The 18408-nt window shown below is 40.5% G+C and overlaps 1 protein-coding gene across 1 annotated transcript in view; it reads left to right on the forward strand.

Annotated features, from left to right (window-relative positions):
* The first annotated feature begins 13351 nt into the window (after window positions 1-13351).
* LOC129815842 (endothelin-3) overlaps window positions 13352-18408 on the forward strand; it is a 29112-nt gene continuing 24055 nt past the window's right edge. The window contains exon 1 of the mRNA XM_055869999.1: window positions 13352-13421. Coding sequence (XP_055725974.1) covers window positions 13352-13421 — 70 coding nt within the window. The remainder of the gene's footprint in view (window positions 13422-18408) is intronic.

Here is an 18408-nt window from a genome sequence, read left to right on the forward strand (position 1 = left end):
TTCTCTGGTCCAACACTGTGTCAGAGCAGAAACAACCGCTAAGGACCAGCCTTTAACCAATTCTCTGGTCCAACACTGGAGGGAAAAGCTCACACTTTTTCTGCTTTGAAGGTTGTGCAAAGTTTATAGTAATACACTTTGTTACTTATTTCATCCAGAAAAGGCAACTACAAGTTAAATTACAATAAAGTAATACAATTGCCTGAGAATTGATGTTTCCACAACTGGATTAATTTATTTATAGCTATTTGATTTTGAATTTTAAGACCTCTTGAATTATCAAGAAAACTATATTTAAAAATTATTGTTCGGGCCTTGCAAACACATGCACCACTACTTGGATGCAAGATTCACTACATGGAACAACAGATAGTCCTTACTGCTATTAGCCAATAGAAACACATTGAATAACAGATAGTCCTTACTGCTATTAGCCAATAGAAACACATTGAATAACAGATAGACCTTACTGCTATTAGCCAATAGAAACACATTGAATAACAGTCCTTACTGCTATTAGCCAATAGAAACACATTGAATAACAGATAGACCTTACTGCTATTAGCCAATAGAAACACATTGAATAACAGTCCTTACTGCTATTAGCCAATAGAAACACATTGAATAACAGATAGTCCTTACTGCTATTAGCCAATAGAAACACATTGAATAACAGATAGTCCTTACTGCTATTAGCCAATAGAAACACATTGAATAACAGATTGTCCTTCCTGCTATTAGCCAATAGAAACACATTGAATAACAGATAGTCCTTACTGCTATTAGCCAATAGAAACACATTGAATAACAGATAGTCCTTACTGCTATTAGCCAATAGAAACACATTGAATAACAGATAGTCCTTACTGCTATTAGCCAATAGAAACACATTGAATAACAGATAGTCCTTACTGCTATTAGCCAATAGAAACACATTGAATAACAGATTGTCCTTACTGCTATTAGCCAATAGAAACACATTGAATAACAGATAGTCCTTACTGCTATTAGCCAACAGAAACACATTGAATAACAGATAGTCCTTACTGCTATTAGCCAATAGAAACACATTGAACAACAGTCCTTACTGCTATTAGCCAATAGAAACACATTGAATAACAGATTGTCCTTCCTGCTATTAGCCAATAGAAACACATTGAGTAACAGATAGTCCTTACTGCTATTAGCCAATAGAAACACATTGAATAACAGACAGTCCTTACTGCTATTAGCCAATAGAAACACATTGAATAACAGATAGTCCTTACTGCTATTAGCAAATAGAAACACATTGAATAACAGTCCTTACTGCTATTAGCCAATAGAAACACATTGAATAACAGATAGTCCTTACTGTTATTAGCCAATAGAAACACATTGAACAACAGATAGTCCTTACTGCTATTAGCCAATAGAAACACATTGAATAACAGATAGTCCTTACTGCTATTAGCCAATAGAAACACATTGAATAACAGACAGTCCTTACTACTATTAGCCAATAGAAACACATTGAATAACAGTCCTTACTGCTATTAGCCAATAGAAACACATTGAATAACAGATAGTCCTTACTGCTATTAGCCAATAGAAACACATTGAATAACAGTCCTTACTGCTATTAGCCAATAGAAACACATTGAACAACAGTCCTTACTGCTATTAGCCAATAGAAACACATTGAATAACAGATAGTCCTTACTGCTATTAGCCAATAGAAACACATTGAATAACAGATAGTCCTTACTGCTATTAGCCAATAGAAACACATTGAATAACAGATAGTCCTTACTGCTATTAGCCAATAGAAACACATTGAACAACAGATAGTCCTTACTGCTATTAGCCAATAGAAACACATTGAATAACAGATAGTCCTTACTGCTATTAGCCAATAGAAACACATTGAATAACAGATAGTCCTTACTGCTATTAGCCAATAGAAACACATTGAATAACAGATAGTCCTTACTGCTATTAGCCAATAGAAACACATTGAATAACAGTCCTTACTGCTATTAGCCAATAGAAACACATTGAATAACAGATAGTCCTTACTGCTATTAGCCAATAGAAACACATTGAATAACAGTCCTTACTGCTATTAGCCAATAGAAACACATTGAATAACAGATAGTCCTTACTGCTATTAGCCAATAGAAACACATTGAATAACAGTCCTTACTGCTATTAGCCAATAGAAACACATTGAATAACAGATAGTCCTTACTGCTATTAGCCAATAGAAACACATTGAATAACAGATAGTCCTTACTGCTATTAGCCAATAGAAACACATTGAATAACAGTCCTTACTGCTATTAGCCAATAGAAACACATTGAATAACAGATAGTCCTTACTGCTATTAGCCAATAGAAACACATTGAATAACAGATAGTCCTTACTGCTATTAGCCAATAGAAACACATTGAATAACAGACGGTCCTTACTGCTATTAGCCAATAGAAACACATTGAATAACAGATAGTCCTTACTGCTATTAGCCAATAGAAACACATTGAATAACAGTCCTTCCTGCTATTAGCCAATAGAAACACAGTGAATAACAGATAGTCCTTACTGCTATTAGCCAATAGAAACACATTGAATAACAGATAGTCCTTACTGCTATTAGCCAATAGAAACACATTGAATAACAGTCCTTACTGCTATTAGCCAATAGAAACACATTGAATAACAGTCCTTACTGCTATTAGCCAATAGAAACACAGTGAATAACAGATAGTCCTTACTGCTATTAGCCAATAGAAACACATTGAATAACAGTCCTTACTGCTATTAGCCAATAGAAACACATTGAATAACAGATAGTCCTTACTGCTATTAGCCAATAGAAACACATTGAATAACAGATAGTCCTTACTGCTATTAGCCAATAGAAACACATTGAATAACAGTCCTTACTGCTATTAGCCAATAGAAACACATTGAATAACAGATAGTCCTTACTGCTATTAGCCAATAGAAACACATTAAATAACAGATAGACCTTACTGCTATTAGCCAATAGAAACACATTGAATAACAGTCCTTACTGCTATTAGCCAATAGAAACACATTGAACAACAGATAGTCCTTACTGCTATTAGCCAATAGAAACACATTGAATAACAGTCCTTACTGCTATTAGCCAATAGAAACACATTGAATAACAGATAGTCCTTACTGCTATTAGCCAATAGAAACACATTGAATAACAGATAGTCCTTACTGCTATTAGCCAATAGAAACACATTGAATAACAGTCCTTACTGCTATTAGCCAATAGAAACACATTGAATAACAGACAGTCCTTACTGCTATTAGCCAATAGAAACACATTGAATAACAGATAGTCCTTACTGCTATTAGCCAATAGAAACACATTGAACAACAGATAGTCATTACTGCTATTAGCCAATAGAAACACATTGAATAACAGATAGTCCTTAATGCTATTAGCCAATAGAAACACATTGAATAACAGTCCTTACTGCTATTAGCCAATAGAAACACATTGAATAACAGTCCTTACTGCTATTAGCCAATAGAAACACATTGAATAACAGTCCTTACTGCTATTAGCCAATAGAAACACATTGAATAACAGATAGTCCTTACTGCTATTAGCCAATAGAAACACATTGAATAACAGATAGTCCTTACTGCTATTAGCCAATAGAAACACATTGAATAACAGATTGTCCTTACTGCTATTAGCCAATAGAAACACATTGAATAACAGATAGTCCTTACTGCTATTAGCCAATAGAAACACATTGAATAACAGATAGTCCTTACTGCTATTAGCCAATAGAAACACATTGAATAACAGATAGTCCTTACTGCTATTAGCCAATAGAAACACATTGAATAACAGTCCTTACTGCTATTAGCCAATAGAAACACATTGAATAACAGATAGTCCTTACTACTATTAGCCAATAGAAACACATTGAATAACAGATAGTCCTTACTGCTATTAGCCAATAGAAACACATTGAATAACAGACAGTCCTTACTGCTATTAGCCAATAGAAACACATTGAATAACAGTCCTTACTGCTATTAGCCAATAGAAACACATTGAATAACAGTCCTTACTGCTATTAGCCAATAGAAACACAGTGAATAACAGATAGTCCTTACTGCTATTAGCCAATAGAAACACATTGAATAACAGATAGTCCTTACTGCTATTAGCCAATAGAAACACATTGAATAACAGATAGTCCTTACTGCTATTAGCCAATAGAAACACATTGAATAACAGATAGTCCTTACTGCTATTAGCCAATAGAAACACATTGAGTAACAGTCCTTACTGCTATTAGCCAATAGAAACACATTGAATAACAGATAGTCCTTACTGCTATTAGCCAACAGAAACACATCATCAGTGTGTGATTTTTTTGGTTTAGTTGTCACCTAAATGTGTTTTCACTTCCAACCATTTAAAAACACAACAAAGTTCAAATGGGAAAAACAATGTCAGATATGTTGTTTATTTACACAACAACTCAACGTTTTATCGCTTGTCTTCGTCTAATAGCACCACCAAATGATACGTTTAAATACATGGTGCAAGTGATCAACTCTGTTTGACAGTCTGCCCAGATTAATATAGAACGTAATGATGATCTTCACAAACTTGCCCACATTTACACGCCGTCTTGAACGTGCACGCTCGCTCTATGATCACTTAGGAAGAACCTGCCCACATTTACACGCCGTCTTGAACGTGTACACGCGCTCTATGATCACATAGGAAGAACCTGACCACATTTACAGGCCGTCTTGAACGTGCACGCTCGCTCTATGATCACATAGGAAGAACCTGACCACATTTACACGCCGTCTTGAACGTGTACACGCGCTCTATGATCACATAGGAAGAACCTGACCACATTTACCTGCCGTCTTGAACGTGCACGCTCGCTCTATGATCACATAGGAAGAACCTGACCACATTTACACGCCGTCTTGAACGTGTACACGCGCTCTATGATCACATAGGAAGAACCTGCCCACATTTACAGGCCGTCTTGAACGTGCACGCTCGCTCTATGATCACATAGGAAGAACCTGCCCACATTTACACGCCGTCTTGAACGTGTACACGCGCTCTATGATCACATAGGAAGAACCTGCCCACATTTACAGGCCGTCTTGAACGCGCACGCTCGCTCTATGATCACATAGGAAGATTGTTTTATGTGACAGTAACTTCAACATTTGGCCAGGGATATGTCACTCATGTTGAAGTTGAATAAACACTTTTACGTTCGTTTGTGGTATAGCCTAAACGTTAATACTGTAGTCTTTAACTTTTATTTTTTGGGGTTTGAGTTAGAGACATGAATCCCAACATATAATTTGTTAACTAATGGACAAATTAATAGGCTAATCACTGTATTGCAAAAGTGATTTTTAATTTAATTGTGTTTGGTTGTCAGCGCAACCAAATATCAACATTTGAAGGCGATATATCCTTGGATAGCTCCTTCTGTGATATATCCTTGGATAGCTCCTTCTGTGATATATCCTTGGATAGCTCCTTCTGTGATATATCCTTGGATAGCTCCTTCTGTGATATATCCTTGGATAGCTCCTTCTGTGATATATCCTTGGATAGCTCCTTCTGTGATATATCCTTGGATAGCTCCTTCTGTGATATATCCTTGGATAGCTTCTTCGGTGCCACTGAGTCTGACTTTAATTCAAGTTTGTCTACAAATGAATCACTGATATGTTGGATTCAAATCTCTATGTTCTACCCCCCCCCCCCCAAAAAAAAATATAATAAAAATGACTCAAATCAAATCAAACTTTAAAATGCAGTTTAAATGACAGTTTGATTTGATTTCAGTCGTACTATTTAACTGGGATGTTTGGTTGAGATAAAGATGTGTTATCACCTTTTGAAATCAACCAGATCTTGAAACCCCTAGTATGTACTGTCTATATTCAGTTGAACCCTGGGTTGAATTGAAGTTGTTAATGACTTCCCTATTACTATTATAGTCCTAAATAGCATCAATGATGATATATTAGTGATAAAATATGGTTGCATTTAATTTGCTCTGTTAAAACCTCTAAAACGGACTTTGATAGCGACAGTGATACCATACTGAAATTTCTCAATTTTTTTTTTTTTTCCAAATCTAATGTATTTTCCACATAGATTCTACATCTGTCACGATCGTGTTGACATGAACGAGAGGACCAAGGCGCAACATGATTTGAATACATCTTCTTTTTAATAACAACGACGAAGATGAACACGACACACTATTATAACACTAACGAAAAACAACAAACGATCGTGAAAACTTCAAACGTAAGTGCACACACAAACTACTTACGTCGAACTATACATATACACAAACAATGACCCACAAACAGCTAAAGCCTATGGCAGCCTTAAATATGGCTCCCAATTAGAGACAACCGAAATCAGCTGTCTCTAATTGAGAACCCATTCCGGCCACCATAGACTTTCCTAGAACTACACCCAACATAGACACAGCTAGACACATACACTCAACACAAAACCATAAACTACAACAAACACCCCCTCTACCATATAATACCCCAAAATACACACATACCCCATGTCACACCCTGACCTAACTAAAATAATAAATAAAACAAATAATACTAAGGCCAGGGCGTGACAACATCACAATACGAGGACAAATTATGTTGAAACAACATTACATTGACCAGTTTGTGCCCAGTGGAAATGCTTTAAATGATGGATTTAACATGGTTCAATGCTGGGGTTAAAATATTACATTTCATGCATGTCTGTCTAGAAAATAATGTACCAGGAAATGAAGAAAATCTGAAAATACTCAAATACAACATCCAGATTAAAGGGTATTTCCTCTGCGTGTATTCTAACCATGAACATTTAACATTGAGATGAATCAGGCTAATCCAGATTAATCCAGAATATATTGTGGGTTACAACCTGAGTTACGACCTTCTCACATTCCCAGAATACCCTGTGTCTGAGAGGCAGAGGGTTTGTGTTAGGGGGGGGGGGGGGGAATTCTACCAGGAGGCATGGCAGAGGGGGGAAGTATCTTCACGTTACACTCACCATTACTATACAGCTTCCTTTGTGGATTTTATTTTCCACTTTGAACTTTGTCCCAGAGCAGTTTAAATAAAACAGCCTTGTGACCAGGTGAGTGTTATCAGGGGTTCTGGAGGTGATGGAGAGTTGGATACTTAGTTGTGAGGAGTTGAAAAGGCCGATACCTAGTTGTGAGGAGTTGAAAAGGCCGATACTTAGTTGTGAGGAGTTGAAAAGGCCGATACTTAGTTGTGAGGAGTTGAAAAGGCCGATACTTAGTTGTGAGGAGTTGAAAAGGCCGATACTTAGTTGTGAGGAGTTGAAAAGGCCGATACTTAGTTGTGAGGAGTTGAAAAGGCCGATACTTAGTTGTGAGGAGTTGAAAAGGCCGATACTTAGTTGTGAGGAGTTGAAAAGGCCGATACTTAGTTGTGAGGAGTTGAAAAGGCCGATACCTAGTTGTGAGGAGTTGAAAAGGCCAGTAGGTGATAGGAAAACACCATGGCAAGTAGAATAAACAGACATTTTAACAGCGTAACCCAAACTACCCACCCAATACACCTACCTCACCCCCCCATACTGCTTTTATTTATTTACTTTTCTGCTCTTTTGCACACCAGTATCTCTTCTTGCACATGATCATCTGATGATTTATCACTCCAGTGTTAATCTGCTAAATTGTAATTATTCGATTTATTGCCTACCTCATGCCTTTTGCACACATTGTATATAGATTCTCTTTTTTTTCTACCATGTTATTGACTTGTTTATTGTTTACTCCATGTGTAACTCTGTGTTGTTGTCTGTTCACACTGCTTTGCTTTATCTTGGCCAGGTCGCAGTTGCAAATGAGAACTTGTTCTCAACTAGCCTACCTGGTTAAATAATGGTGAAATAAAAAAATTAAAATTAAATGCTCTAACTCAGTGGTTTTCAAACCTCTCCTCTGGGACCTCCAGATGTTTCACCATTTTTTATTATAGTCCTGAACTACCTCACCTGATTCATCAAGCCTTGATGATTAGTTGACAAGTTGAATCAGGTGTGCTAGCTGTGGAATTATTCTAATACATGGAACGGCTGGGGGACCCCGAGGACATGTTGGAGAAACACTGGGTTAGGGAACGGCTGGGGGTCCCTGATGAGAGGTCGGAGAAACACTGGGTTAGGGAACGGCTGGGGGTCCCTGATGAGAGGTCGGAGAAACACTGGGTTAGGGAACGGCTGGGGGTCCCTGATGAGAGGTTGGAGAAACACTGGGTTAGAGAACGGCTGGGAGTCCCTGATGAGAGGTTGGAGAAACACTGGGTTAGAGAACGGCTGGGGGTCCCTGATGAGAGGTCGGAGAAACACTGGGTTAGGGAACGGCTGGGGGTCCCTGATGAGAGGTCGGAGAAACACTGGGTTAGGGAACGGCTGGGGGTCCCTGATGAGAGGTTGGAGAAACACTGGGTTAGGGAACGGCTGGGGGTCCCTGATGAGAGGTCGGAGAAACACTGGGTTAGAGAACGGCTGGGGGTCCCTGATGAGAGGTTGGAGAAACACTGGGTTAGAGAACGGCTGGGGTCCCTGATGAGAGGTCGGAGAAACACTGGGTTAGAGAACGGCTGGGGGTCCCTGATGAGAGGTTGGAGAAACACTGGGTTAGGGAACGGCTGGGGGTCCCTGATGAGAGGTCGGAGAAACACTGGGTTAGGGAACGGCTGGGGGTCCCTGATGAGAGGTCGGAGAAACACTGGGTTAGGGAACGGCTAGGGGTCCCTGATGAGAGGTCGGAGAAACACTGGGTTAGGGAACGGCTGGGGGTCCCTGATGAGAGGTTGGAGAAACACTGGGTTAGAGAACGGCTGGGGGTCCCTGATGAGAGGTCGGAGAAACACTGGGTTAGGGAACAGCTGGGGGTCCCTGATGAGAGGTCGGAGAAACACTGGGTTAGGGAACGGCTGGGGGTCCCTGATGAGAGGTCGGAGAAACACTGGGTTAGGGAATGGCTGGGGGTCCCTGATGAGAGGTCGGAGAAACACTGGGTTAGGGAACGGCTGGGGGTCCCTGATGAGGTCGGAGAAACACTGGGTTAGAGAACGGCTGGGGGTCCCTGATGAGAGGTCGGAGAAACACTGGGTTATGGAACGGCTGGGGGTCCCTGATGAGGTCGGAGAAACACTGGGTTAGAGAACGGCTGGGGTCCCTGATGGGAGGTTGGAGAAACACTGGGTTAGGGAACGGCTGGGGGTCCCTGATGAGAGGTCGGAGAAACACTGGGTTAGAGAACGGCTGGGGGTCCCTGATGAGAGGTTGGAGAAACACTGGGTTAGAGAACGGCTGGGGGTCCCTGATGAGAGGTTGGAGAAACACTGGGTTAGGGAACGGCTGGGGGTCCCTGATGAGGTCGGAGAAACACTGGGTTAGGGAACGGCTGGGGGTCCCTGATGAGAGGTCGGAGAAACACTGGGTTAGGGAACGGCTGGGGGTCCCTGATGAGGTTGGAGAAACACTGGGTTAGGGAACAGCTGGGGGTCCCTGATGAGAGGTCGGAGAAACACTGGGTTAGGGAACAGCTGGGGGTCCCTGATGAGAGGTCGGAGAAACACTGGGTTAGGGAACGGCTGGGGGTCCCTGATGAGAGGTTGGAGAAACACTGCCCTAATTTATGGCCATCTTAACCTCCCATCAACTAACTCTAGCATTCCACCAATCAACCCTAACCTTCCAGCAATCTAACCTAATGTTCTACTAACCAACACTAACCTGCCAGCAACCAAACCGAACATTCCCCCAACCTAACCCCTCCCTGACCTAGAGGGCAACGACTTGCTCTTTAAATACACCATATGGCTCTAATGAAGACCAGACTGGACACACACAACTCCCTCCCACACACACACACACACACACACACACACACACACACACACACACACACACACACACACACACACACACACACACACACACACACACACACACACACACACGTGTGTGTCCAGGACCCCCAGGGATAATGCAGCTAACACATCTAGTCAAGAGATAGTAAGGATTTTGTGTACAACCTTTGCCCTGCCCTAATGCCCTTAACAGTGTCGTGTATCAGACCTCTCTAGTGGAATGTTTCTAGTAGAAGAACGAGGAGCAGATGAAACGGAACCGTTCCACGGTTCTGCCCCCCAGGTGCTTGAACACGTTACAGACAGTAGATCCAGTCCAGCTTAGCCACAATTAAAGGTAATGTTCCCCCGTTAGCAGAGACTGCATTAAAGGAAATGTTCCCCCGTTAGCAGAGACTGCATTAAAGGTGATGTTCCCCCATTAGCAGAGACTGCATTAAAGGTAATGTTCCCCCATTAGCAGAGGTGGCATTAAAGGTAATGTTCCCCCGTTAGCAGAGGTGGCATTAAAGGTAATGTTCCCCCATTAGCAGAGGTGGCATTAAAGGTAATGTTCCCCCATTAGCAGACTGCATTAAAGGTAATGTTCCCCCGTTAGCAGAGACTGCATTAAAGGTAATGATCCCCCGTTAGCAGAGGTGGCATTAAAGGTAATGTTCCCCCGTTAGCAGAGGTGGCATTAAAGGTAATGTTCCCCCTTTAGCAGACTGCATTAAAGGTAATGTTCCCCCGTTAGCAGAGGTGGCATTAAAGGTAATGTTCCCCCTTTAGCTGACCGCATTAAAGGTAATGTTCCCCCGTTAGCAGAGACTGCATTAAAGGTAATGTTCCCCCATTAGCAGAGATTGCATTAAAGGTAATGTTCCCCCATTAGCAGACTGCATTAAAGGTAATGTTCCCCCATTAGCAGAGACTGCATTAAAGGTAATGTTCCCCCATTAGCAGAGACTGCATTAAAGGTAATGTTCCCCCATTAGCAGAGACTGCATTAAAGGTAATGTTCCCCCATTAGCAAAGACTGCATTAAAGGTAATGTTCCCCCATTAGCAGACTGCATTAAAGGTAATGTTCCCCCATTAGCAGAGACACCATTTAAGATAATGTTCCCCCGTTAGCAGAGATTGCATTAAAGGTAATGTTCCCCCGTTAGCAGAGATTGCATTAAAGGTAATGTTCCCCCGTTAGCAGAGACTGCATTAAAGGTAATGTTCCCCCGTTAGCAGAGACTGCATTAAAGGTAATGTTCCCCCGTTAGCAGAGACTGCATTAAAGGTAATGTTCCCCCGTTAGCAGAGACTGCATTAAAGGTAATGTTCCCCCGTTAGCAGAGACTGCATTAAAGGTAATGTTCCCCCGTTAGCAGAGATTGCATTAAAGGTAATGTTCCCCCGTTAGCAGAGACTGCATTAAAGGTAATGTTCCCCCATGAGCAGAGACTGCATTAAAGGTAATGTTCCCCCGTTAGCAGAGACTGCATTAAAGGTAATGTTCCCCCGTTAGCAGAGATTGCATTAAAGGTAATGTTCCCCCATGAGCAGAGACTGCATTAAAGGTAATGTTCCCCCATGAGCAGAGACTGCATTAAAGGTAATGTTCCCCCGTTAGCAGAGACTGCATTCACGGTAAACTCTGCATATGTAGAAATTACTCATGGAAATTACCTTAAATGTTCTGTCATGAAATCTGTAATGCTTCATCATACAGACTGAATAGAGCACTAAAAGTATATTTAGAAAAGGACAATAATATATATTTTACAGCACATTAACAAACACAAAGAGAAAGATGGCACAGACTACATTTGTGAGGCGTTTGAAACAGAGTAGTTCAAACTGAATAAATGTATTCTTCAATTAACATTGTTTTCTTTAGATATAAACGATCTCTTTCTACTCTTCTTAATGAAGAATGTGATCTATATTTTGAATGTTTCAAAATATTAAATTGATGTGACTATTTAATCTTAGGTATTTTCACTTAACTTGGTGATGTGAATCACTCTCGCCAGCCACCATCATCATCATCATCATCATCATCAACCCATAACAGCTTACATATGGAAATACATTTTATCATATAGTCATTGCATTTTTTTATATCAATAATTGTATTTTTTTAATCAATAATTGAATTTATATATATCAATAATTCCACATTTTGATAGATTTCAATTAAATATTTGGTATAAAAAATTCATGGATAAAACACATTTTTATATAGAAAAATACAGTCCATGTTTTTTATATCAAATGTTTTAATGATTGTTTAAAAGTTAATTTTCTCATACCTAAGTAATGTTGTTGACTCATCTTACACTCACATTTGTGGCCAGAGCATAAATTGGAGAAAAACACATTTAATTAAAAAAAACAAAAAAACACCTCCAACTTGTATCTCAAACATACCTTGCTATTTCTTCATCGAGGATGATATCATCCTGAGGAGGATGAGCTGGCCAATTAGCAGTCTTTTCACATTAATATGTTTTATGACTGGTATACCCACACACGTTGCAGTGCACCCACACCATTTCAACACTGAAAAGCTGCTTTTTAACATACTTCATTCATACTTTTGGAGGAAGGAAAACGATTTCACTTATATTGTAATTAATTATAGGTCATATTTCATAGAAATCTTGGAGATACCTGGACAGTTACTTTAAAGGTCGACTTTGAGGGGGAAAAAAACGCCATAATAGAGGGTTTAAATTGTATAACAGAACAATGCACCCTCATACCAGGTCATTTCATGTTTACATGTTTACAGCTTCAGTCTAAAAACAAATCCTGTGAAATGAGGTCACCAGATTCTGGATGAGTTACTGGCTAGCTATAAGTGGCTAGCTCAGCTAACAAACTAGCTACTTCTGTTGTGGCGCGCATGACTAGAATATATATATATTTTTAAATAATACTGGGGCGGGGCGGGGGGGGGGGGGGGCAATCGACCTGTTCTGAATATTGTGTCCCCCCCATCATCCCCTGTGGTAATTTCCCCTATGGTTCTGTGTGTGTGTGTGTGTCTGTGAGTGTTCAGGTATCAGCACTGCTCAATCCAGCTATTAAGAGACTGCTGTGCATAGGGGAGACGGGAATATCAGTTCTCCTTTCCTTCTGCATCACCGACAGTGGAGGAGAGACCATCCGCACTGCGCTCGCCTACTGGACATCTTGCAACGGACTTTTAGCAGACGGCAAGAATGCGGGTCTCTGCAGGAACATAGCAGTCTGGAACCCAGGAGGATTCTGACAGGGTCAACATTCTACCCACCATGGGATTCGTCTGATCTTTATATTTTTAAACTTTTTAATTTTTTATTCATTCTTTTTTTTGTGTGCTCTTTTTGTAGCTGTTTATTTTTTTTTAATCTGATGTGGTATGGCTCATGTTTCTCTGATGGATCTGGGAGTTCTACTTTTAATTGGACTAGCAGCTGTCTTTGCAAATGGTAAGTTTGAAGAATGATCTGCTTCTTCTGAGTTGAGTTATTAAACTGTTGTTTCTGCTGGAGAGACAGGACACTGAGAGAGTAAATACTCCTGAGTTGTATAAACTGTTGTTTCTGCTGGAGAGACAGGACACTGAGAGAGTAAATACTCCTGAGTTGAGTTATTAAACTGTTGTTTCTGCTGGAGAGACAGGACACTGAGAGAGTAAATACTCCTGAGTTGTATAAACTGTTGTTTCTGCTGGAGAGACAGGACACTGAGAGAGTAAATACTCCTGAGTTGTATAAACTGTTGTTTCTGCTGGAGAGACAGGACACTGAGAGAGTAAATACTCCTGAGTTGTATAAACTGTTGTTTCTGCTGGAGAGACAGGACACTGAGAGAGTAAATACTCCTGAGTTGTATAAACTGTTGTTTCTGCTGGAGAGACAGGACACTGAGAGAGTAAATACTCCTGAGTTGAGTTATTAAACTGTTGTTTCTGCTGGAGAGACAGGACACTGAGAGAGTAAATACTCCTGAGTTGTATAAACTGTTGTTTCTGCTGTAGAGACAGGACACTGAGAGAGTAAATACTCCTGAGTTGTATAAACTGTTGTTTCTGCTGTAGAGACAGGACACTGAGAGAGTAAATACTCCTGAGTTGTATAAACTGTTGTTTCTGCTGTAGAGACAGGGCACTGAGAGAGTAAATACCCCTGAGTTGAGTTATTAAACTGTTGTTTCTGCTGTAGAGACAGGACACTGAGAGAGTAAATACTCCTGAGTTGTATAAACTGTTGTTTCTGCTGTAGAGACAGGACACTGAGAGAGTAAATACTCCTGAGTTGTATAAACTGTAGTTTCTGCTGTAGAGACAGGACACTGAGAGAGTAAATACTCCTGAGTTGTATAAACTGTTGTTTCTGCTGTAGAGACAGGACACTGAGAGAGTAAATACTCCTGAGTTGTATAAACTGTTGTTTCTGCTGTAGAGACAGGGCACTGAGAGAGTAAATACTCCTGAGTTGAGTTATTAAACTGTTGTTTCTGCTGGAGAGACAGGACACTGAGAGAGTAAATACTCCTGAGTTGAGTTATTAAACTGTTGTTTCTGCTGGAGAGACAGGACACTGAGAGAGTAAATACTCCTGAGTTGTATAAACTGTTGTTTCTGCTGGAGAGACAGGACACTGAGAGAGTAAATACTCCTGAGTTGAGTTATTAAACTGTTGTTTCTGCTGGAGAGACAGGACACTGAGAGAGTAAATACTCCTGAGTTGAGTTATTAAACTGTTGTTTCTGCTGGAGAGACAGGACACTGAGAGAGTAAATACTCCTGAGTTGTATAAACTGTTGTTTCTGCTGTAGAGACAGGACACTGAGAGAGTAAATACTCCTGAGTTGAGTTATTAAACTGTTGTTTCTGCTGGAGAGACAGGACACTGAGAGAGTAAATACTCCTGAGTTGTATAAACTGTTGTTTCTGCTGTAGAGACAGGACACTGAGAGAGTAAATACTCCTGAGTTGTATAAACTGTTGTTTCTGCTGGAGAGACAGGACACTGAGAGAGTAAATACTCCTGAGTTGAGTTATTAAACTGTTGTTTCTGCTGGAGAGACAGGACACTGAGAGAGTAAATACTCCTGAGTTGTATAAACTGTTGTTTCTGCTGTAGAGACAGGACACTGAGAGAGTAAATACTCCTGAGTTGTATAAACTGTTGTTTCTGCTGGAGAGACAGGACACTGAGAGAGTAAATACTCCTGAGTTGTATAAACTGTAGTTTCTGCTGTAGAGACAGGACACTGAGAGAGTAAATACTCCTGAGTTGAGTTATTAAACTGTTGTTTCTGCTGGAGAGACAGGACACTGAGAGAGTAAATACTCCTGAGTTGTATAAACTGTAGTTTCTGCTGGAGAGACAGGGCACTGAGAGAGTAAATACTCCTGAGTTGAGTTATTAAACTGTAGTTTCTGCTGTAGAGACAGGACACTGAGAGAGTAAATACTCCTGAGTTGAGTTATTAAACTGTTGTTTCTGCTGGAGAGACAGGACACTGAGAGAGTAAATACTCCTGAGTTGTATAAACTGTTGTTTCTGCTGGAGAGACAGGACACTGAGAGAGTAAATACTCCTGAGTTGAGTTATTAAACTGTTGTTTCTGCTGGAGAGACAGGACACTGAGAGAGTAAATACTCCTGAGTTGTATAAACTGTTGTTTCTGCTGGAGAGACAGGACACTGAGAGAGTAAATACTCCTGAGTTGAGTTATTAAACTGTTGTTTCTGCAGGAGAGACAGGACACTGAGAGAGTAAATACTCCTGAGTTGTATAAACTGTTGTTTCTGCTGGAGAGACAGGACACTGAGAGAGTAAATACTCCTGAGTTGTATAAACTGTTGTTTCTGCTGGAGAGACAGGACACTGAGAGAGTAAATACTCCTGAGTTGTATAAACTGTTGTTTCTGCTGGAGAGACAGGACACTGAGAGAGTAAATACTCCTGAGTTGTATAAACTGTTGTTTCTGCTGGAGAGACAGGACACTGAGAGAGTAAATACTCCTGAGTTGTATAAACTGTTGTTTCTGCTGGAGAGACAGGACACTGAGAGAGTAAATACTCCTGAGTTGAGTTATTAAACTGTTGTTTCTGCTGGAGAGACAGGACACTGAGAGAGTAAATACTCCTGAGTTGTATAAACTGTTGTTTCTGCTGGAGAGACAGGACACTGAGAGAGTAAATACTCCTGAGTTGTATAAACTGTTGTTTCTGCTGGAGAGACAGGACACTGAGAGAGTAAATACTCCTGAGTTGAGTTATTAAACTGTTGTTTCTGCAGGAGAGACAGGACACTGAGAGAGTAAATACTCCTGAGTTGTATAAACTGTTGTTTCTGCTGGAGAGACAGGACACTGAGAGAGTAAATACTCCTGAGTTGTATAAACTGTTGTTTCTGCTGGAGAGACAGGGCACTGAGAGAGTAAATACTCCTGAGTTGTATAAACTGTTGTTTCTGCTGGAGAGACAGGACACTGAGAGAGTAAATACTCCTGAGTTGAGTTATTAAACTGTTGTTTCTGCTGTAGAGACAGGGCACTGAGAGAGTAAATACTCCTGAGTTGTATAAACTGTTGTTTCTGCTGGAGAGACAGGGCACTGAGAGAGTAAATACTCCTGAGTTGTATAAACTGTTGTTTCTGCTGGAGAGACAGGGCACTGAGAGAGTAAATACTCCTGAGTTGTATAAACTGTTGTTTCTGCTGGAGAGACAGGACACTGAGAGAGTAAATACTCCTGAGTTGAGTTATTAAACTGTTGTTTCTGCTGGAGAGACAGGACACTGAGAGAGTAAATACTCCTGAGTTGAGTTATTAAACTGTTGTTTCTGCTGGAGAGACAGGACACTGAGAGAGTAAATACTCCTGAGTTGTATAAACTGTTGTTTCTGCTGGAGAGACAGGACACTGAGAGAGTAAATACTCCTGAGTTGAGTTATTAAACTGTTGTTTCTGCTGGAGAGACAGGACACTGAGAGAGTAAATACTCCTGAGTTGTATAAACTGTTGTTTCTGCTGGAGAGACAGGACACTGAGAGAGTAAATACTCCTGAGTTGAGTTATTAAACTGTTGTTTCTGCTGGAGAGACAGGACACTGAGAGAGTAAATACTCCTGAGTTGTATAAACTGTAGTTTCTGCTGGAGAGACAGGGCACTGAGAGAGTAAATACTCCTGAGTTGAGTTATTAAACTGTTGTTTCTGCTGGAGAGACAGGACACTGAGAGAGTAAATACTCCTGAGTTGAGTTATTAAACTGTTGTTTCTGCTGGAGAGACAGGACACTGAGAGAGTAAATACTCCTGAGTTGAGTTATTAAACTGTTGTTTCTGCTGGAGAGACAGGGCACTGAGAGAGTAAATACTCCTGAGTTGTATAAACTGTTGTTTCTGCTGGAGAGACAGGACACTGAGAGAGTAAATACTCCTGAGTTGTATAAACTGTTGTTTCTGCTGGAGAGACAGGACACTGAGAGAGTAAATACTCCTGAGTTGTATAAACTGTTGTTTCTGCTGGAGAGACAGGACACTGAGAGAGTAAATACTCCTGAGTTGAGTTATTAAACTGTTGTTTCTGCAGGAGAGACAGGACACTGAGAGAGTAAATACTCCTGAGTTGTATAAACTGTTGTTTCTGCTGGAGAGACAGGACACTGAGAGAGTAAATACTCCTGAGTTGTATAAACTGTTGTTTCTGCTGGAGAGACAGGACACTGAGAGAGTAAATACTCCTGAGTTGAGTTATTAAACTGTTGTTTCTGCTGGAGAGACAGGGCACTGAGAGAGTAAATACTCCTGAGTTGTATAAACTGTTGTTTCTGCTGTAGAGACAGGACACTGAGAGAGTAAATACTCCTGAGTTGAGTTATTAAACTGTTGTTTCTGCTGTAGAGACAGGACACTGAGAGAGTAAATACTCCTGAGTTGTATAAACTGTTGTTTCTGCTGGAGAGACAGGGCACTGAGAGAGTAAATACTCCTGAGTTGAGTTATTAAACTGTTGTTTCTGCTGTAGAGACAGGGCACTGAGAGAGTAAATACTCCTGAGTTGTATAAACTGTTGTTTCTGCAGGAGAGACAGGACACTGAGAGAGTAAATACTCCTGAGTTGAGTTATTAAACTGTTGTTTCTGCTGTAGAGACAGGACACTGAGAGAGTAAATACTCCTGAGTTGTATAAACTGTTGTTTCTGCTGGAGAGACAGGACACTGAGAGAGTAAATACTCCTGAGTTGAGTTATTAAACTGTTGTTTCTGCTGGAGAGACAGGACACTGAGAGAGTAAATACTCCTGAGTTGAGTTATTAAACTGTTGTTTCTGCTGTAGAGACAGGACACTGAGAGAGTAAATACTCCTGAGTTGTATAAACTGTTGTTTCTGCTGGAGAGACAGGACACTGAGAGAGTAAATACTCCTGAGTTGTATAAACTGTTGTTTCTGCTGGAG

The sequence above is a fragment of the Salvelinus fontinalis genome, chromosome 18, assembly GCF_029448725.1.
Source record: "Salvelinus fontinalis isolate EN_2023a chromosome 18, ASM2944872v1, whole genome shotgun sequence".
NCBI lineage: Eukaryota > Metazoa > Chordata > Actinopteri > Salmoniformes > Salmonidae > Salvelinus > Salvelinus fontinalis.